The sequence below is a fragment of the Trichomycterus rosablanca genome, chromosome 26, assembly GCF_030014385.1.
Source record: "Trichomycterus rosablanca isolate fTriRos1 chromosome 26, fTriRos1.hap1, whole genome shotgun sequence".
NCBI lineage: Eukaryota > Metazoa > Chordata > Actinopteri > Siluriformes > Trichomycteridae > Trichomycterus > Trichomycterus rosablanca.
In genome coordinates this window covers 6,565,082-6,586,763 of record NC_086013.1, presented here as the reverse complement: position 1 = coordinate 6,586,763, position 21,682 = coordinate 6,565,082, and the positions used below count along the sequence as shown (strand labels likewise).

The 21,682-nt window shown below is 37.1% G+C and overlaps 1 protein-coding gene across 3 annotated transcripts; it reads left to right on the top strand.

The window, feature by feature from the left end:
* Positions 1-265: 265 nt before the first annotated feature.
* Positions 266-20,791, top strand: hnrpkl (heterogeneous nuclear ribonucleoprotein K, like). 3 transcript variants are annotated; one of them, XM_062988590.1, is made up of 16 exons: positions 266-379; positions 2,273-2,385; positions 3,362-3,459; positions 4,487-4,543; positions 5,387-5,430; positions 6,398-6,470; positions 6,604-6,717; positions 6,860-6,988; positions 7,070-7,380; positions 7,598-7,651; positions 9,597-9,630; positions 13,488-13,506; positions 13,699-13,731; positions 13,821-13,888; positions 13,978-14,147; positions 19,993-20,791. In XM_062988590.1, the coding sequence occupies exons 2-16, from the start codon at positions 2,325-2,327 to the stop codon at positions 20,021-20,023; spliced, it is 1,296 nt and encodes a 431-aa protein (XP_062844660.1). In that variant the 5' UTR covers positions 266-379; positions 2,273-2,324; the 3' UTR covers positions 20,024-20,791. The 3 variants fall into 3 exon arrangements, with proteins under 3 accessions (XP_062844660.1, XP_062844661.1, XP_062844659.1); XM_062988591.1 differs by having other exon boundaries at positions 266-383; positions 13,491-13,506; XM_062988589.1 differs by having other exon boundaries at positions 266-383.
* The last annotated feature ends 891 nt before the right edge of the window (positions 20,792-21,682 follow it).

Below are 21,682 nucleotides of genomic sequence, written 5' to 3'. Positions count from 1 at the left end.
AATATTATTATTAGAAAGTAGACTGTAACCTTACTTTAAATGCAATCATTATATTTTTAAATTTACAATGATAAAATACGCGTTATATGGTTGCTATGACGATGACACGAGAGCCAATAACGTCATAGCAGATTACAGGGGGCGGGGTTATCTGTGCTGACTGACGCACTATTAAACAAATGGTTTTGATAGTGTACGATAGCTCTTTAATTGACAAGCCAACTGTCCAATACGGGTTTGAATGAGACGCGTCATTGTATGCCCTCTCTACCAATTGGAAATTCAGACAGACGTTCGTGTAAAACTCCATAAAATCAGGATAGAACGCGTAACCGGACGTCTTGGCCAACAAATATTGGAGTGACGGACGGGGCCTTTCGTAGGTTTGTATAGCTAACTACTGTTAGTGGTGTAAAGTATTGGTGTTTTGTGGCGTTTAGACAGTGAACTGTGTCTGTCTACATTACTGAACTCGTGTCATGAAATGTGCAGCTTAGATTTACATTCAGTGTGCTAGCATACCACAAAATGGAGTGTGTTTTTGGCAAGTGCCCTAAATAACGAATTACCGTTCTGCCAAAAGCATCCGTTTCAAAGTTGTGTGTTTAATATTTGTTTGAGATATAAACCTTTTTTGGTTGACTAGACAATGTAACCGATTCGATAAGCTACAGCATTATGCCAACCGAGGAGAAGTCTTAAAAATAAGCAAGCCATTTTGTGAAATTCTAAATAGCTAGCACCTACAGAAATGGCTACAGAAATCTCCAGATATTTAGCTGTAAACCTTATTGGTAAAAAAAATAAAAATAATAATAATAGTAACAAATGCACTTATTTAATGGTGTGCTTAATTAGCTAAATACGAAATAACTCAGTACATTAGATAGCTGTAGTTTCGCCAGCTAGCAGAATGAAATGCTAACGTTACACACGCACCATTTTGAGGAAGTGCCGTGGGCCTTGTGGAGTCACTTTTAATAACGCTTTTTTTCATGGCAGTTTTTTTTGCTTATTGTTTTTATTTACGTGTTATGGAATTCGATAACTATGCAAACGAGGTCAAAATTGACGTATCTTTGTTAGAAGCATGTATGTTATGTTACTCTTAGGTGATATCAGTGATTTCGACAACTGTTCGTTTTCTGTAACTGACCATGACTTATTAAAAAACACATTTTGTCTCCAAAAGTTTGGAGTTAAAAAAAAAGCTTTTTCTCTGCACCTTTGAGCCCGTGGTGATGTAAAGCTCTCCTGACTGTGGACAGTGCTACCAAATCAGTATTTATGGACCTGTATTTGAATTTTGTCTAGTTATTGAAATGTCTCTTACCATAAACTGATAATTTGGAATTTTTTCTGCTATTAGCAAAAGACTTCCATGTAATTTTTCAGTAATGGGATGCAAACTGGCTTTGTTTATACAGGCACAGGGTAATCATCAGCTTTAGTAAATCATAATCACTAATAAGCTTAAAAAGACCTTCTGCTCCATTAAATATAATTGAAGTGGTTGTATGCAAATTTCTGGCCCACATTAAACAATTAAGGAACAAAAATTTAAAATGTTTTAAAACAGAAATGCTACTACTCAAAGTATTTAACTTCTTTTATTATTTGTCAGTTTTCTGCTTTGTTAGTATGGTAGTACTGTGTTATCCCCGGAATTGAAAAACTGGCCTGGATGGCGAGGAAAACAGTAGGATTGAGTACAATAGCACAAGATTACAACCAACCTTAACAAGTACAATACCCGAAAAATGGCTAAATGAATGGAATTACCAAACAAATAACAAAGTATATAAGATTCTCTCTTCAATCAAGATCATATACATATAGAACAAGTCACATATACAAGATGGCAAATTAGATATAAAACTAACTAACTTCCTGACATGAAGGGAAACAAGACAGCAGATGTGTGCTACATGTAAGACTGTCCTAACGATCAAACATATTTCAACAGAATTAACATGCTACATACCAACCCTTGGGTTTTTAAATCATACCACCATTCCTTACCATGGAATTGATTACACAAGTCCCAGCAACTAAAATTAAAAGAATAAATAAAAAAATATCAATCAAATATTTCAAATACTTTTCCATCCTTCCAATACAATTCCAGAAACTTTTCGAACCTTTCGGTGTGCATAGAAGTGCACATAACGTGTTATGTTGAAAATTTGCATAATTATAAGGAAACTGAGAAATGCTAAATTTACAGGTTAGAGACAGTGCTCCTGTTGATTGAATCATTTGTGTATCTCAGCTTTTCCCACAGAGAGAAAAGCCCTTTCACATTTTGTCCTTGATAGAAGACAATGGAGACAGATATTGAACAGCAGGACGAAGACACCACCTTTAGCAACACTGACACCAACGGTAAGATTTGGTTTTTGGGTGAGCTGAATATGTCAAAATGCAAATTTGGGCAAGATAATCTATATCAGTTGTTATGCAAATAAACCCTGAGCCAGACCTTTTATTAGAAATAACACTGTAAGAGTGGCTGATTTTCTCTACAATCAGACTTTACAGGAAGATTGCAGGTACCACCATACTATTACTATTTTATTACTAAATCTAAAAATGCATCCCAATGTGCAGTAATGATCAGACAATTCTCTCTCTTCTTAATGAATGTCAGAAAGCTTGATAATTCAGAATTTATTATGTTGTAAAAATGTTTTCATACTAATGTTGAAATACTTTCCTGCCTAATGGGTTACTTAAGTTGAACTGAATGGCTTTTGCAATTATTTGTATTAATTTAATACATTTTTTGCTAACCAATTATTTGTGCATTAACTTTTTCAATGAGTGCAGTGTTTTATATATTGTGATTTTTATAGGGAAAAATAATGCATTTTTTAATTTTTCAAGTAAATGCAAAAAGTGTAGTTTAAATATCGATTTTTAAATTACTGATTTAAATACAATAGTTCTTTAACATTCAGACATTACTAAAATACTTCTCTAGAAATGGTATCAGATGAGATTAGCTAATTTCTCTTATATAATATATAATATAATGATGTAATGTGTAAGCTTATGGTGGCCTCTGGCACATGGCGCAGCTGGTGTGAAGGAAACAGCAAATGTGAACTTTAACTGTTTTATAACAAATGCAGCCAGCCTGCATATCCACATACATTGCAGTGTATTTAGCCATAGTGTATTTAGATTATTTTGCAAAATAAGAGCAGACCCTAATATTCTGTTTTAGAATTGATTGATATTCTAATAGATCTGATTTTAACTGCTTGGTGACGGATCACTTGATGACTATGCTTTTAATGGATTGTTATTTTTGTAAATAATTAGTCATTCTTAGATTGGTAACTTTTCATTGTCACAGGCAAGCGTCCTGCTGAGGACATGGATGAGGAACAAACCTTCAAACGTTCCCGCAACACAGATGAGATGGTGGAGCTTAGGGTTTTGCTACAAAGCAAAGTGAGTCTTACTTCTCTTGTATTAGGAAAATGTTAAACCTTAATTAATCAAACCCAAATATCATTTGTAGATAAGATGCCACATTTATGATTCACTTGCCGGGTGCTAGATTTGCCGACTCGGGAGCAACTCGACGTTTGTTTGGCGATCGAAGCTCTCAATCGCTGTGTGTGAACTACTCAACAACTCGATCTGAGCGGCTTGCTGGCCGCTCGGCGACTGAAGAAATATATCTAGCATGTCAAATATTTGGATATGAGTCGCCCAACTGGCAATGAGTGGTATGTCGAACAGCCAATGAGAACGCAAGATATAGTTTATATCAGAATACATCGGCGCACACACAAGTTTTACAGTATTTCTGACCTTATCATTCTCTACAAAACATAACACCATAACGTTGCATTGCAAAAATATTTATTAACCTCCAACTCACTATAGAACAATCCATGCTGTTCGCGTAGCCAAATCCACTCATTCATTTATTTTTTCTTCTTGATTTTACACTGCACATCAGCGTACAAACGATTCCAGTTGGTGATAGATGGTGTAGTGTGAAACCCCCTATCGCCGATCAGTCGTGTAGTGTAAACGTGTAGGGGAAACGCAGGGGAGGAGTTGTAAAAGGTGGGACAGGGGCATAATATAGTTTATATCAGAATACATCGGCGCACGCACAAGTTTTACAGTATTTCTGACCTTATCATTCTCTACAAAACATAACACCATAACCATAACGTTGCATTGCAAAAATATTTATTAACCTCCAACTCACCAGAGAAGCTCTTCTGCGATTCCAGTTGGTGATAGATGGTGTAGTGTGAAACCTCCTATCGCCGATCAGTCGTGTAGTGTAAAAGCCACACCGACTTGAAAGACTCTCGATTACAAGAGATCCAGTTGTGTAGTGTGAACTGTACAGCGACCTGACGACTTGGAAAGTCGTGTAGTGTGAACTTTGCATTAGTAGTGTGGACTAAGCCTAGTGAGCTAATAAAACTAAAACATTTTGTTTTTGAATTTTCAGAATGCTGGTGCTGTGATTGGAAAAGGTGGGAAAAATATTAAAGCCCTTCGGACAGATGTAAGTATTTTAGATTTGGAGAGGTCATTTAATATTTTAAAAGACATTCACCTGTCAAGCTGAAATTTGACTTTAAATTATCAGTGATCATATTTGCTAATTTTTGTTGGTCAGCATTTTAGTCATCATCTGATTTGTTTTCAAAAGCAACAACTGATATAACATCTTAATTTAGCCTTTATGTTAAATATAGGATTTAGTCAATCTCATTGGATCTATAAGGGGTGCTAATCACTTTGCATGCTAAAATATGAGCTTTTTAAAGATATTAGTAATGTCCTATACCTATAGGTTAGCTCATTTGGACAGACTGTTATGATTTCTGATTGGGGCCTGAATGTGGGTGGGGTTTTGTCTTTGCCATATAATCAAGTTCCAAAACAGACTCTTTATTTTCCCCATATATCATTTATTGTGGCCTGTCCATTTAGAGATAAGCCCAAAAACAGATGTCTTTACTCTTGAGCTGACCCATAGTCATATTAATTGCTGTAGTTCTGTATCTAATCTGTCTTCCAGACCTGTTTCTTGTGCAGTCATTGCCAAGTTTCTTCAATTTTTTTATAATATAGTCAATATAGCCTTGTATTCAATTAAATTGTATTCCTTCTCCCCCTCTTCCCTCTCCTTTACTTTTGTTTTTGGCCACCTTCCTCTGTTGCCCATGTACTGGATCGACATGCCCCTCCTGCGTTGCCCACCTTGACGTTGGCCCAACCTCCGCCCCGAACGCCCGCCCACCCCGGTTGGCCCCATAAACGTGCCCCTTCCTAAATGGGCACCTTACTTGACAACATCTGATTGAATGCCCTTGCCCAATGCCAACCTCCACGACCAATGCAGTACAATGCCAGTGTATCAGTCCCAGACAGCAGTGGCCCAGAGCGGTATGTCCCACCAGTTATTGCCTAACTGCCTGATTAGTACAGAAAACACATGTATTTGATAGCTTGCCTTCTGTTTCATTTTTATAGTTTATACACATAGTATCCCCTTTTTAAGGAAACATGTATTGTTCTGTTTTATTTTATGTCTTTTCCCCTCTCCTCAGCTCCCCATTGAGTCTTTATTTGGGATCTTTTTTCTTTAAGATAAATAGAAAGTTAGTTCTGCTGCAACAAGCAAATTAATTTCTTTCCCAGTTGTTCACTTTTCATAGAAAATGCTTAAAATATTTAAATATTTTAATTGTTGCTGTTCCTTGCCTTTGATGTTGTTGCTTACTGAGTTGATTTAAAGAAAAGTCTTATTTCTTTCTGCCCTATTCTGCTCTCTAAGCCCACCTCACTGTTCTCAGCATTACTGATGGTATAATTTCCATGACTGGCCTTTTTTGACCCATCTCTGTCTTCATCGTTTGTATCTTAGATTTTTAGTAAACTACCTATTTTTTGGTTAAAAGTGACATGCACTTTACCTAATGCCTTACCTCAACTCTTGCACATCAACCAATGGTTTCTACTTGAGCTCTTACTCTTTGCTTTTTAACGCATGGCTTTTTTTTTCTTTTCTTCCCTTTCTCATTACACAATCAAAACATTTTGCCAATAGTTAATTATGTAAAAGACTAGGGTTTTTACCTTTAGAATTTGCTGTTGATGAAGCATAGACTGTACACCAAGGCTCAGTTCTTCCACTGTTTCATCTTCTAAGGTCTGTTGTCATTGTTAAATATGCAAAGGGCACATTCATGTTAGGGACTCATATTTCAGTCCATTGTTAAAACATTTTAACAAATTATATTTTAATAGCATTTTATTTGATTTAATACTCCATAGAATCATTGCTGAGTGTACTTTTGTTTGCTTCTATCTTTCTATATACTTTTATTTGGCCATCTGACTGCTTGTGCAGCATTTTGAGTGTAAGTGCAGACATCGACACAATTGGAGAGATTCTTTTGAAGATCATCCCTACTCTTGAGGAGGTAAGACCTAAATTAAAAAAATTCTGTGCTTTAATTTTATGTACTGTATATATGTAATAGATGTGCCTAGACAATTATTATCACAGTTATGAGCTTTTGAGAGTGGATTTGTTTATCTGCTTATATTTGGCAGTATCAGCACTACAATGGCATTGACTTTGACTGTGAGCTGCGCCTATTGATTCATCAGAGTTTGGCAGGAGGCATCATTGGTGTCAAGGGTGCCAAGATCAAAGAACTAAGAGAGGCAAGCAGTGTTAATCTTACAAGTGGCTTTACATATGTTATTTATCTGCACTGATAACATTTTGATGTTATCTTTAAGGGTGTAATGTAAAGTTATAGTATTTTACTTTGCTTGGGTTTAACCATCCACCATCTTGTCGCAGAATACACAGACCACCATAAAACTCTTCCAGGAGTGCTGCCCACATTCAACAGACCGTGTGGTTTTAGTGGGAGGCAAACCTCAGCGAGTGGTCGAGTGCATTAAGGTTATCCTTGAACTGATGACTGAGGTAATTTGTTAACTAACAAATTTAAGCTTTAATTCAAGACGGGCCTTAAATCACACCATAACATTCTGTCCTTCTGAACAGGCTCCCATTAAAGGACGTGCCCAGCCTTATGATCCAAATTTCTACGATGAGACATATGATTATGGTGGCTTCACCATGATGTTTGAGGAAAGAGGCCGACGGGCTATGGGGGGATTTCCGATGCGTGGACGTGGTGTTTTTGACCGCATGCCCCCGAGTCGTGGTGGACGCCCCATTCCCCCCTCCAGGCATGAATATGATGATATAAGTCCTCGTAGAGGACCTCCACCACTGCCACCAGGCAGATCGGGCCGAGGTGGGAGCCGTGCTCGAAACCTGCCTCTTCCTCTTCCCCCGCCACCTAGAGGAGGGTAAGTAGCAGTGAGAACCTTGAGTAATGTGTGTGTTTTGCTTTCATTAATTCAGTGTTGTTCTTAATATTTGGGCTTTACGTTCTTCTTACCTAGAGTGTTTAAACTTTGTACTACCAGGATGAATGCTTTTACATTTTACATGAAATGTTGTTGGTTTGTTTGCTCATAAATAGTCGCTTTCAGTATGTATGTATTCATTTATTTTTAAAAACAGATGTGAACGATTTTCCCACCCAGGCTATCATGGCAGCATGGATGACAGACCAGGGTAAGTAAATTCCAAGTTCCAGGTAGTGCATAAAGAATTTCTTCATACCACTTTGAAATCACCTCTTTAAAGTCACTTTTTCACAGTCTGAAATCAAAATTCTCACAAAATAACCTTCTTAAATGTTTTAAGGCAAAATGTGTTAATAAAGTTTAAGTAAACAGTTCTAAAAGTTAAAAAGAATAACAGAGTTGGAAAAATATTCAGTCCCCTGATTTTCTACAAACCCCATTTTCAGAAAAGATTGGACAGTTTATAAAATGCAATAAATTGAAGAATCTGTGATTTGTTATTTATATTGAATTTTTATTTTACTGACAAAAGTAAAAAAAAAAAGAAAAAATTCCAATATTTCACTGATCAGTTTTATTGTAGTTTAAAGATATAGACACATTTAGAATTTGATGCCTGCAGCACACTCAAAAGTTAATACAGAGGTAAAATAAGAGTAAAAAGGTTATAGATATTCTAATTGAAGTTACAAAAAAACATTACAAAATAAGCAGGTAAATTGGAGAGGAAAGGAGCATGATTGGGTTATAAAAGTAGGATTCACCACAGGCTCGGTTTGTGCAAGTAATGATGGGTTGTGGCACTTCTCAATGCAAGACTGAAAAATAATTTAGGTCTTTTTCCATCTACCATACATATTATGAAAAGATTCAGAAAATCCAGAAAAAAACAGCCATCAAGTTCTCCATGCCAAAGACAAAAAGGATCCATCCAGTGTTACCAGCGTAAGGTGCAAAAGCCAACATCTGTGATGTAATGGGGGTGTATCAGTACCCATGGCATGGCTGACTTGCATATTTGTGAAGGTACTTTTGACGTGAAAGTGTACACTGGGATTTTGGAGGGACACATGCTGCCATTAAGGTGACGTCTTGGGAAGTCCATGGCTATTTTAGCAAGATGATGCCAGGCCTTTTTCTTACTATTATTGCTTTTGAATATTCATGGTGCAATATGAAGAAAAGAATAGAGAATGATGGAGAAAAATTCCAATTCCAATTGTTAGTGTCCTCAGTTCCCAAACCATCAAAAAGTCACATTAATATTAAAGCTGATGGAACACAGTGCTAAACATGCCTCTGTTTCAACTTTTTTTGGATTGTTCTTTTTTTTGGAGGCATTAATTTCAAATATGTTTATATTTATAAACTATAAGTTGACATTGGAAATCTTTTCTTTTTACTTTTGTTGGTTTAATAAAGTTATATAAGAATGAACAAAGCACAGATTCTTTTTTTTTATTTTGTTAATAAATGTTGAAATTTAGTAAATGTTCCAACTTTTACGGACTTTTTAGGGCCACTTTTTGCTTTATTATTGCAATCACTGTGTTTGTATATGTCTTCACCAGCTTTGCACACCTAGATAGGGAATATTTGCCCATTACTCCTGCTCTCTTCAAGTCCATCCACAGATTTTCTGTTGGATTTAGGTCAGGCCACTGAATAACATTAAACCACTGTTTATATATAGGGTGGTGTTTAAAATAGTTGCTTTTTAGAAAATATTAGATGCTAAAATTTGGTATGGTGTAGTAAATGGCATTCCTGATCAACACCTTATACTTACTGAAACATTGGATTTAAAAAATTGTAAAATGCGCCTAAAATTTTCATGGCTTATAGACTTTAATGGATTTTCTGTAACTTAAACTATACATTTCCTTTTATGAACCTTCTGAATAAACAAGCCTCAAAACTGGGTATGTCCTTCAGGGGCAAATGCACAAAAATAGGCCTGAACGTTGTGGGGTTAGTATTTATATTGTAGAAATAAATGTATTAAATATTGCTATTTTTTGAGGGCCTCAGTTTTTATTTATTAATTTTTAGCTTTTGTCTTATGGTCATGGCAATTGTTTATCAAAATAAACTGTGTAAACATGCTTAATTAAGCATCTGAATTTTCCTGTTGTTTATATTTTAAATGACAGAAGGGGAAGACCTGGAGAGCGCTATGAAAGCATGGTAAGCTACAGATTTTTTTGTTAATATTTAAAGTTAATAGGTGTGTGGGGGTAAATCGGAAAGGCATGTAGAAAATGTACTACTTGTTTTTTGTAAAATGACAGTGTAATGGATGCATATGTGCAACATTTTCCTTTACTGCACTGCTTTGGCCTGTAGTTGCTAGGCAATGGATTTTTAAATCACTTGTTGCCTTGGTTACCAAGTAGCAGATAGATATGTACATGTGAGCCATCAGAATCACTAGTGAGTTTGGGCAATGCCAATGCATAGCTTTATAAAAATAAAAAAAGATCACCATGGTGTTCCTGTTCCTAAAGCGTAGTCTTACACACACCAGCATAATACTGCTGGATCAATTGAGAATACAGTAGACCCTTGACTTACGAATTTAATTGGTTCCAAAGGGCTGTTCTCAAGTCAATGTTCGTTAGTTAAACCTATTTTTCACACAAGAAACTATGTAAACAGAATTAATCTGTGCCAGACCTCCCAAACCACCTCCTTATCTAACCTCTCTAATGTCTTAAATGGTCTTTTTTGTTATAAATACAAGTATATTTCCCTTAAATCTTAAATTATAAAATAGACATTCCTGTAATAAACAATAATAAACAACAATACACACTCAGCCGAATTCCTTCTTCTCCCTCACTCACTGTCCCCTCTGTCTGATACACCGTGACAGCTACTGGCAGGAGTAATTATACAACAACTGCGCTTCCTCTGCACATTGTTTGGGGACATTTTAATATAGAATTTTACAAAATATAAAAAAAAAAAACGCCGTCCGCAGTTCGAATGTTCACTCACTGTGTGTGTGTGTGTGTGTGTGTGTGTGTGTGTGTGTGTGTGTATGTGTATGTATGTGTATATATACAGTGTATCACAAAAGTGAGTACACCCCTCACATTTCTGCAGATATTTAAGTATATCTTTTCATGGGACAACACTGACAAAATGACACTTTGACACAATGAAAAGTAGTCTGTGTGCAGCTTATATAACAGTGTAAATTTATTCTTCCCTCAAAATAACTCAATATACAGCCATTAATGTCTAAACCACCGGCAACAAAAGTGAGTACACCCCTTAGTGAAAGTTCCTGAAGTGTCAATATTTTGTGTGGCCACCATTATTTCCCAGAACTGCCTTAACTCTCCTGGGCATGGAGTTTACCAGAGCTTCACAGGTTGCCACTGGAATGCATTTCCACTCCTCCATGACGACCTCCATGGCGGATATTCGAGACTTTGCGCTCCTCCACCTTCCACTTGAGGATGCCCCAAAGATGTTCTATTGGGTTTAGGTCTGGAGACATGCTTGGCCAGTCCATCACCTTTACCCTCAGCCTCTTCAATAAAGCAGTGGTCGTCTTAGAGGTGTGTTTGGGGTCATTATCATGCTGGAACACTGCCCTGCGACCCAGTTTCCGGAGGGAGGGGATCATGCTCTGCTTCAGTATTTCACAGTACATATTGGAGTTCATGTGTCCCTCAATGAAATGTAACTCCCCAACACCTGCTGCACTCATGCAGCTCCAGACCATGGCATTCCCACCACCATGCTTGACTGTAGGCATGACACACTTATCTTTGTACTCCTCACCTGATTGCCGCCACACATGCTTGAGACCATCTGAACCAAACAAATTAATCTTGGTCTCATCAGACCATAGGACATGGTTCCAGTAATCCATGTCCTTTGTTGACATGTCTTCAGCAAACTGTTTGCGGGCTTTCTTGTGTAGAGACTTCAGAAGAGGCTTCCTTCTGGGGTGACAGCCATGCAGACCAATTTGATGTAGTGTGCGGCGTATGGTCTGAGCACTGACAGGGTGACCCCCCACCTTTTCAATCTCTGCAGCAATGCTGACAGCACTCCTGCGCCTATCTTTCAAAGACAGCAGTTGGATGTGACGATGAGCACGTGCACTCAGCTTCTTTGGACGACCAACGCGAGGTCTGTTCTGAGTGGACCCTGCTCTTTTAAAACGCTGGATGATCTTGGCTACTGTGCTGCAGCTCAGTTTCAGGGTGTTGGCAATCTTCTTGTAGCCTTGGCCATCTTCATGTAGCGCAACAATTCGTCTTTTAAGATCCTCAGAGAGTTCTTTGCCATGAGGTGCCATGTTGGAACTTTCAGTGACCAGTATGAGAGAGTGTGAGAGCTGTACTACTAAATTGAACACACCTGCTCCCTATGCACACCTGAGACCTAGTAACACTAACAAATCACATGACATTTTGGAGGGAAAATGACAAGCAGTGCTCAATTTGGACATTTAGGGGTGTAGTCTCTTAGGGGTGTACTCACTTTTGTTGCCGGTGGTTTAGACATTAATGGCTGTATATTGAGTTATTTTGAGGGAAGAATAAATTTACACTGTTATATAAGCTGCACACAGACTACTTTTCATTGTGTCAAAGTGTCATTTTGTCAGTGTTGTCCCATAAAAAGATGTACTTAAATATCTGCAGAAATGTGAGGGGTGTACTCACTTTTGTGATACACTGTATATATATACACACACAGTGAGGAAAATAAGTATTTGATCCCCTGCTGATTTTGTAAGTTTACCCCCTTACAAAGACTTGAACAGTCTAATATTTTTTAAGAACACCAGTTCTTAACACCAGTCCCTTTGCTCAAGAAGGCTCATGTACAGGCCCGTCTGAAGTTTGCCAATGAACACCTGAATGATTCAGAGAAAGCTTGGGAGAATGTGATATGGTCAGATGAGACCAAAATTGAGCTCTTTGGCATCAACTCCATTCGCCGTGTTTGGAGGCAAAGAAATGCCCGGTGGGGATGGTGTTCTTGGGGTCATATCCAGCATTTCTCTGCTCCCAGCTCCCTTGAGATCATTGACAAGCTCCTCCCGTGTAATTCTGGACTGACCTCACCTTTCTCAGAATCATTCTTACCCCACCAGGTGAGATCTTGCATGGAGCTCCAGAGTGAGGGTGATTGACTGTGATCTTGTATTTCTTCCATTTTCGAATGATCGTACCAACAGTGGTCTCTTTCTCACCAAGCTTCTTGCTGATGGTCTTGTAGCCCATTCCAGCCTTGTGCAGGTCTACAATCTTGTCCCTGACGTCCTTTGATAGCTCTTTGGTCTTGCCCATGGTGGTCGAGAGATTTGAACGGAAGAAACTGATTCTGTGACAGGAGTCTTTTATACAGGGACAGGACTAATTTGTGTGCCTCATGGGAACATAACCTGTCTGTGGGGGTCAGAATTCTTGCTGGTTGGTAGGGGATCAAATACTTATTTCCCTTAATTAAATACAAATTAATTTATAACTTTTATTTAATGTTTTTTTTCTGGATTTTTTGTTGATATTCAGTCTCTCTCTGTTAAAATAAACCTTCCATAAAAATTATAGACTGTTCAAGTCTTTGTAAGGGGGTAAACTTACAAAATCAGCAGGGGATCAAATACTTATTTCCCCCACTGTGTGTGTGTGTGTGTGTGTGTGTGTGTGTGTGTGTGTGTGTGTGTGTGTGTGTGTATATATATACACATATACACACACACACACACACGTAGAGAGAGACGTTTGGAGTCAACTTGTTCGTGATGTCACGTGTTTCGCGAATATCTGTACGTAATCCGAAATTTGTTCGTACGTTAAGTTGAAAAAGATCGTTCGTTACCCAAAATGTTCGTATGGTAAACCGTTCGTAACTCAAGGGTCTACTGTAGTCCAGTTCAATATCTATAACGCTTTCTATTTATTGTAGGAGTAGTGGATACAAAGTGCCTTTTCCACAAAGTGTATTGCTAAAGTTGATGATTAAGTATAAAAATTAAAAGCTTGAACTTGTTTTTTCTCTCTCTATAATTTAAGCAGAGTGGAGGTGGATATGGTGAGTGTTATTTTGTGACTTTGTTCACATAAACACAGTCTATTTTTCTAAGACTGTTTTGGCTTGATCATAAATAAGTGCCACAACACTCGTGTGGCTATAGTGTTTTTTTTTTGTTTTACTGTAATCTCTCTCTCTCTAATACCTCTACTGTCTTCTTATATTTTTATTTCCTTTATCTGAAAATTAAAGATAATAACTCTTCTTGGGAACCTTTCCAGTCTGGTAAGTGTACAGTACAGTACAGTATATTTATTTCGATAATGGCTAAGTGGGATGTAGAATTAAATTATCATTTGTAAATAATTTGTCAGGTGGCCGAGGTTCCTATGGTGACATTGGTGGTCCTGTCATCACAACACAAGTGACGATACCTAAAGATGTAAGAGACCTTTTAACCCTGACTGTTACTTAATTTACACCATGTTGAAGCTGTGATTAATTTTAGTCCAAAATGTTCTCCTGTTTAAGCTGGCTGGTTCAATAATTGGAAAAGGGGGTCAACGCATCAAGCAGATTCGTCATGAATCTGGAGCCTCTATTAAAATTGATGAGCCTCTAGAGGGTTCAGAAGACCGCATCATCACCATTACAGGAACACAGGACCAGATTCAGAATGCCCAGTATCTACTGCAGAACAGGCAAGTAGAGAGTCTAAGTTAGGTTTGGATATATAAGTGAGCCTCGCAACAAACTTTTGCAAATAATGAAATGCAACAGTCTGTCTTTTTAAAGAACTTTTGAATGTAGTACCTTCCACAACAGCGGTTCTTGAACTCTGGCTTGCAAGATGATTTTCTGTTTTTCTGTCTGAAAATATAAAAAAAAGTTATTTTTTTATTTTATTTTTTTTAATTTAAATAGATTTTCCTTAGGTATGGCCCTGCATAAAACGATGAGAATAAGAAAAAAAATCTTCTAGTAAGTGCTGGGGCTATCAAAAAGAATATATAAGGGATGGCTTAATGTGCCAAATGAGTTGAATTAAAATCAAAATGAAGAGGCATCTTGAAACAAGACATTGTAATCAAGTTCATAAACCTGAACAGTTTTTTTCAGCATTTTTTTCCTTTCCTCGCCTTTTTACCTTTCAGTTCTTACATAGATGACATATCTCTGACATGTCTGTGGCCGGTCTAAGATCTAAATGGCTGACACATACATACACCACATTTTATTTTTTGCATTGAACTTCTTGTTGTTGAAAATAAAGCTTTATGATTGTTGCATGTTAGCTTCTACCTTCTGTTCTATGGCATGATTAATGCTTGAGGGAGGTTTGGCATGACCGTATGCTGTCAAAACAGTCGGCTGGCAAATGGTCCAGCCTTAGAAATGGAACTGCACATCATCACAAGTTCCATTTCGGGTCAGAGTTCAAAACGCATAACAATTATGCCCACTTGGCTTTTGTCATAATGAAAGCATAACGAAGCCCACCTGTTTAGAGGGAGGTTATGATTGGTCAATTTTAGTGTCATTTAAAATTGGTCTTTTATTAAATTCGTATTATTTACATTCCTACACATTTTGTAGGTGGGTATGAAGGATTTATTTACTTTTTTATTTGTTTAAATGTTGATTTTTAAATTAGTTGACTTTTTAAAATTAAGATTAGTAGATAAAATAAAGAGAACACTTGTAGGATTTAGGTTCTTTTTTTGCAGGTGTGTTACAGTAGTGTTAAAAAAAAAATAGCAGTGATTTAAAAAAAGCGAATAAAGCACAAATTCATTATAATAACTTTTATTTCCATGAATGCAAACGCACTGGAAATACTACACTTTCAATTCTAAATCAAAACATTAACAAAATTTAGCCAGTTTGTGTTAATCCTTTACAGAAAGTTAAGAAAAATAAATATTAGGCTGTTCAAAAAATAGCAGTGCAGCATTTTTCTTTAAAAACTCTTGGTTTTTAAAAAAAGTTTATAGAAAATTATCTATAAACTGAAAAAAATGTTTGAGGTTTCACTTTACTTTAAATGACCGAACTAATATTTAGTGGCATAACAATTTTTTTCTGAGATCTGTGTTGCATGGGGTCGACCAACTTCTGGCACCTCTGAACAGGTATTCCAGTCCAGGATGATTAGACTACATTCCACAGTTCTTCTGCAATTTTGGGTTTTGCCTCAAAAAACGTGTTTCAGATATCGGCCCACAAGTTCTCTATGGGATCGAAGTCAGGGGATTGGGCTGGCCACTCTGATATATTTAAACTGATCCATGATCCCTCGTATGTGATAAATAGGCGTAACACCATGGTATGAAAAACATCCCCATATCATCATTTTGTACCACCATGCTTTACTGTCTTCACAGTGTACTTTGGCTCGAATTCAGTGCTCGAGGGTCATCTGACATACTGTCTATGGCCACTTGACCCAAAAGGAACAAGTTTGCTTTCATCAGTCCACAAAATGTTGAGCCATTTCTCTTTGGACCAGTCAATGTGTTCCTTGGCAAATGTTAACCCGTTCAGGACACGTCTTTTTCTTAACAACGGGACTTTGCAAGGAGTTTTAGCTGGTAAATTGGCTTCACTTAATCATCTTCTGTACTCACTGGTAACTTCAGATGTTCCTTGATCTTTCTGGAGGTGATCATTGGCTGAGTATTTGCCATTTTGGCTATTCTTCGATCCTTTTGAACAGTTGTTCCATGCTTCCCTCCGCATCTTTCAGGTTTTGGTTTTCACTTCAAGGCATTTGAGATCATTTTAGCTGAGCAGCCAATAATTTGCTGCACTTCTCTGTATGTTTTTCCCTCTACAATCAACTTTTTAATCAAAGTACACTGTTCATCAGAACAATGTCTGGAACAACCCATTTTACCCAGTATTTCAGAAGGAAATGCGCTATGACCAACCTGTGCAACATTTGCCCCCCTCCTACCTTAAATAAGGGCCAAAATTGACACCCGTTCTTCTGCAGAATGAATGACTTCACCAATTGAACTCCTCACTGCTATTATTTTGAACAACCCCCTTTTAATCAATGCTTCGATTACTCAGAATGAGCGGCATGCACGTCCTAATTGTTGGGTTTGTTTTGTTTTCAATACTCTACTACACTTTCAAGTGAATTTTTTGCTATGTAGAAATTTGTGATTTGTCAGGTTAATGGTGTTGGACTGCTATTTTTTTGAACACCACTGTATATTCATTCTATTTTTAAACAAACTATTGACACTTATGTTTTCTCTTATTAGTTATGTTTTTTAAGGGTGGATTGACATAAAGATTGACAACTTATCTTTCTGACAACTGTATGCAAGTTGAATGCTCTTTTGACTTTACTAACAATTTCATATGACGTGGGAAATGTGGTGTTTTGTGGTAATGAATGGAGGTGGGTGATATGGCAAAAAATGTCAGTACAGTGCAGTACTTTACACATTCTCACGATATGTTATACTTGTTACAGTGTTTTGTTTTGCCTGGTTTTAACAAACCCTCAATATACTAAAGCCATTTAAAATAAATTACTGGTTAAGAATTGGCTTTTAAATGTGCTGTTAATTGGATATAGTCATATCACCCATCTGAAGGATGTGTCGGGTCCGTTCAATACAGAAATCCAAACTGAAGGTTACCAAGAGGCAATTTACTTGGAGCCCAGAAGAGTGGGAGACAGCTGGCTTGCTTCTGTGTGGAAGACTTGTGATTTTGTTGTTGTTAGTTAGATGAAGTGACAACAAATCACAGTCTGCCTTACAGCACAGGCCCAGCCTCATCTACCCCAAACCCCAAAATACAAACCTCTTCACAACCTTTCCCATTTACTAACCCTCCTCCCATTTTACTAATCCTTCTCAGAATTTTTTACTTTGAAATTTTTGTAACAACTGTGAATTAACATGTCTTTAGTAAACATTTTATTAGCCCAACTGCAAACAAAAATATTTTTTAAAAAGCTGTTAAGCTTCTATTACTGCTTTAAACCATTAAGCTTCTATTTATAACCTACATACTACCTTTTTGACTTAAATCGTTGGGGTTATATTTTATTAAACAATGTTAAAGATTAATTTATGTCTTCAAGTAGAAGGGTATTCAAATCACAATCAAGTTTATTTGATAAAAGGATAAAATATTATGCCAGACATCTCTGACAGTGGCTCCCCTCAATTATGACATTTACAATAACAAATCCAGCTGAAAACTGTTAATGAGCTACAGAACATTCTAGATTGGTGTCTTATTGTCTTTTACATTTTGTTTTTATTATTAAATATTATCATTTAGTTGTATTTAATACACAGTGGAATATATTCTGCACCATCCTGGGCAAAAAAAGTCCAGTGTTTTAAATAATACAGCCACATAGCCTTTAACTACATTCATTTTACATCAGACACTGTACTGTTTCAGATAAGATAAATTTAAACTATTAAGTTAAAAATAGTTTCCTCTGTATTTATACATTACAAAATTCTAAATGATCATTTTGGCTCCGCCATCTTAAAGATTAAGGCATTTAGTGTATTAAGAATTAGCAGCTTATTTGTTTAATAAATATGCAAAGCTACACAAAATTACAAATCAATGTGATAGCCAGTGATAGCTCAGTGGTTAAGGTACTGGACTAGTAAACAGAAGGTTCCCGGTTCAAGCCCCGCTACCACCAAGTTGCCACTGTTGGGTCCCTGAGCAAGGCCCTTAACCCTCAATTGCTCATTGTGTAAGTCGCTTTGGATAAAAGCATTTGCTAAATGCTGAAAATGTAAATGTACAGACAGATATTAAGTAGTAGAGCAGTAAAACCTTTGTTACTGGACATCTAAATATATCAAATGTAAAGGTCAAAGGTGTTGGTGAAATAATTGTGGACATCCTTAGAGGTGTTTGTGTGAAGTACTTAAATTGTATTTGGATATAAATGTACAGGGTGGGCCATTTATATGGATACACCTAAATAAAATGGGAACGGTTGGTGATATTAATTTCCTGTTTGTGGCACATTAGTATATGGGAGGGGGAAAACTTTTCAAGATGGGTGGTGACCATGGTGGCCATTTTGAAGTCGGCTGTTTTGGATCCAACTTTAGTTTTTTCAATGGGAAGAGGGTCATGTGACACATCAAACTTATTGAGAATTTCACAAGAAAAACAATGGTGTGCTTGGTTTTAACGTAACTTTATTCTTTCATGAGTTATTTACAAGCTTCTCTTTGTTTACAGCCATTGACATGTCGCAGAGGTTAACACGTGAGGAGCGGATAGAAATTGTGTTGATGTCTGGTGAACGCAGTACCCGGGTCATTGCAGCAGATTTCAATGCAAGACACCCTACGAGACCACCCATCTCCCATGCTACAGTTAGCAAACTGCTTGCCAAGTTTCGTGAAACTGGTTCAGTGTTGGATTTGCCAAAATGTGGACGCATGAAAACTGTCACTAATGAAGAAACGTCAGTGGCTGTCCTAGCTTCATTCAGCAAGAACCCACAGCGTAGCACTCGCCGCATGTCACTGGAGAGTGGCATCAGTCGAACATCCCTTCGGCGGATATTAGCTACTCACAAATGGCACCCTTACAAACTCCAGCTGCTGGTATGGTGTGGTATATGGGGTACAAAGATAGTGGGGCCATTCTTCATCAATGGAAACCTCAAGGCCACTGGATATTTGAAATTGCTACATGATGATGTGTTTCCCTCTTTATGCACTGAAGCTGGCACGTTCCCTGAGTTTTTCCAGCAAGATGGTGCACCACCACATTATGGGTGTCAGGTCCGAGCATTCCTAGATGAACAGTTTCCTGGAAAGTGGATTGGTCGTCGTGGGCCAGTTGAATGGCCCCCAAGGTCTCCCGATCTGACCGCCTTAGACTTTTATCTTTGGGGTCATCTGAAGGCAATTGTCTACGCTGTGAAGATACGAGATGTGCAGCACCTACGGATACTGGAAGCCTGTGCTAGCATTTCTTCTGCGGTGTTGCTATCAGTGTGTGAAGAGTGGGAGAAGAGCGTTGCATTGACAATCCAACACAATGGGCAGCACTTTGAACACATTTTATAAGTGGTCAGAAACTTGTAAATAACTCATGAAAGAATAAAGTTACGTTAAAACCAAGCACACCGTTGTTTTTCTTGTGAAATTCTCAATAAGTTTGATGTGTCACATGACCCTCTTCCCATTGAAAAAACTAAAGTTGGACTTCAAAATGGCCGCCATGGTCACCACCCATCTTGAAAAGTTTTCCCCCTCCCATATACTAATGTGCCACAAACAGGAAGTTAATATCACCAACCATTCCCATTTTATTTAGGTGTATCCATATAAATGGCCCACCCTGTATTACATTTATTACATATTAAATTTCAATACATTGTCACTTGTTACATGTAATAATAATTAAATGTTAAAGGGCTTGTTGACCTCTTCTCCATTATAAGATACTTTAGTGGCAGCCTTAGCTTCTTTAAAACACGTCACTTTCTTAGCATGCATTCTGTTTTAACTTTGTGTCATTCTCTTTCAGTGTGAAGCAGTACTCTGGACGTTTCTTCTAGAAGACATCAAGCAAAGAACAATTATAATACACATTCTAATTTTAGCTTCTTTTCAGTCAACATTCCTCTGCCTTAGATGTGTTCCCCGTTATTCTTACTCTTAACACCTTAAAAAGAAAACATTAGGGAGGGGAAGAAAGGTGTCTGAAAAGTAGCAGAATTAGTGGATCTTTTTCCTATCCCATTGTTTCCCTGTTTTTGCACATTTTGTCTTTTTATTGTTTTTCTTTCATATTCTGCATTGTTTTGTTGTTAATAGGGCTTAAATATCCACTTACCAGAGGTGCATGCCTAGTTTATGTAAAATTTGGGATGTAATTGTTAGACGCTACCTATCTGTTCATGGTGTCTAAAATGGAACTGTGAAGAGCATTTAGTATTTTATTTTTAAAGGTTGAATTGAAATAATTAGGATAAAATGTGGAAGTTTAATGTGGAAGATGAATTCATTACTAATATAAATTTTACCCATAATTTCTAGACCACTGTAATTTTACTGATATTGGATCCATTTAATATTGCAAATGCTTGTTTTGTACGTGTTTCTACAGTTTTTACCATTTTAGATGGGATCTTTCTAAATAAAATAAAAAAGAAGGAAAAAAACACACAAACCAGTCAGCTGGAGAGTCTCATCTGTAATTATCTGTGCAAGATCTCTCTGCATTCTCATCTCTTCTATCCCTTTTGATTTCTGTAAATTGTAATGTCAAAGTAATAAAGCCTCTGCCAATTTTTTAAAAATAAAAAACGTGTTCCTTGTTTCTATCATGCATTATGATATTTGTATTATATTAGTTTTTGAACGTTTCAGTACATTTGCAGGAAAGTAAATTTCCTGACCTTTATGTAGATCCATTGAGCCTTGTTGGTGTTCCTGTTTTATAGTGTTTACAACAGCATGTACTAATTTTTCATAGTCATTATCCTTCCACGCTTAACTTCAATAAATATACAAACTTAAACACTAGTGCATATTAATACAGCAAGCTTTGTAATATATTTTTGGATTTAAAATACATTTTACATATATATCCCACTTTCAACTTTTTTTCCTTTTTAACTATTGCTTTCTAATAAACTTTTTTGACTCTTTACAAGACAAGGTACTTTCTTTGTAGAAGCAGTGTTCATACATACATACATGCATACGTGTTCATAATTAAAAGAAATTCTGTACAGCTTTAAATTTGAAAAGTGACAGTTGGAATTGTACAAACAATCCAATATATTGTTTACTATATATTGTCTCAAATTTAAACACATACAGTCTGTAATGAGGGCGGCACGGTGGCTAAGTGGGTAGCACTGTCGCCTCACAGCAAGAAGGTCCTGGGTTTGATTCCCAGGTGGGATGGTCCGGGTCCTTTCTGTATGGAGTTTGCATGTTCTCTCTGTGTCTGCGTGGGTTTCCTCCGGGTGCTCTGGTTTCCTCCCACAGTCCAAAGACATGCAAGTGAGGTGAATTGGAGACACTAAAATTGTCCATGACTGTTCTATGTAACCTTGAGAGCTGATGCGCCTTGTGTAATCAGTAACTACCGTCATGAATGTAACCGAAGTGTAAAAACATGACGTTAAAATGCTACTTAACAAAGGACCAATAGTTAGGACAATGGTATCAATACATCGTGATTTAACCAAGAAGAGTGAATATTT

Excerpts from the sequence above, each read along its gene's own strand:
- hnrpkl (XM_062988590.1), top strand. The coding sequence starts at position 2,325 with ATGGAGACAGATATTGAACAGCAGGACGAAGACACCACCTTTAGCAAC. Across the intron at positions 2,386-3,361 it reads TAGCAACACTGACACCAACG|GCAAGCGTCCTGCTGAGGAC; the intron begins GTAAGATTTGGT and ends TCATTGTCACAG. Across the intron at positions 5,431-6,397 it reads GACAGCAGTGGCCCAGAGCG|CATTTTGAGTGTAAGTGCAG; the intron begins GTATGTCCCACC and ends CTGCTTGTGCAG.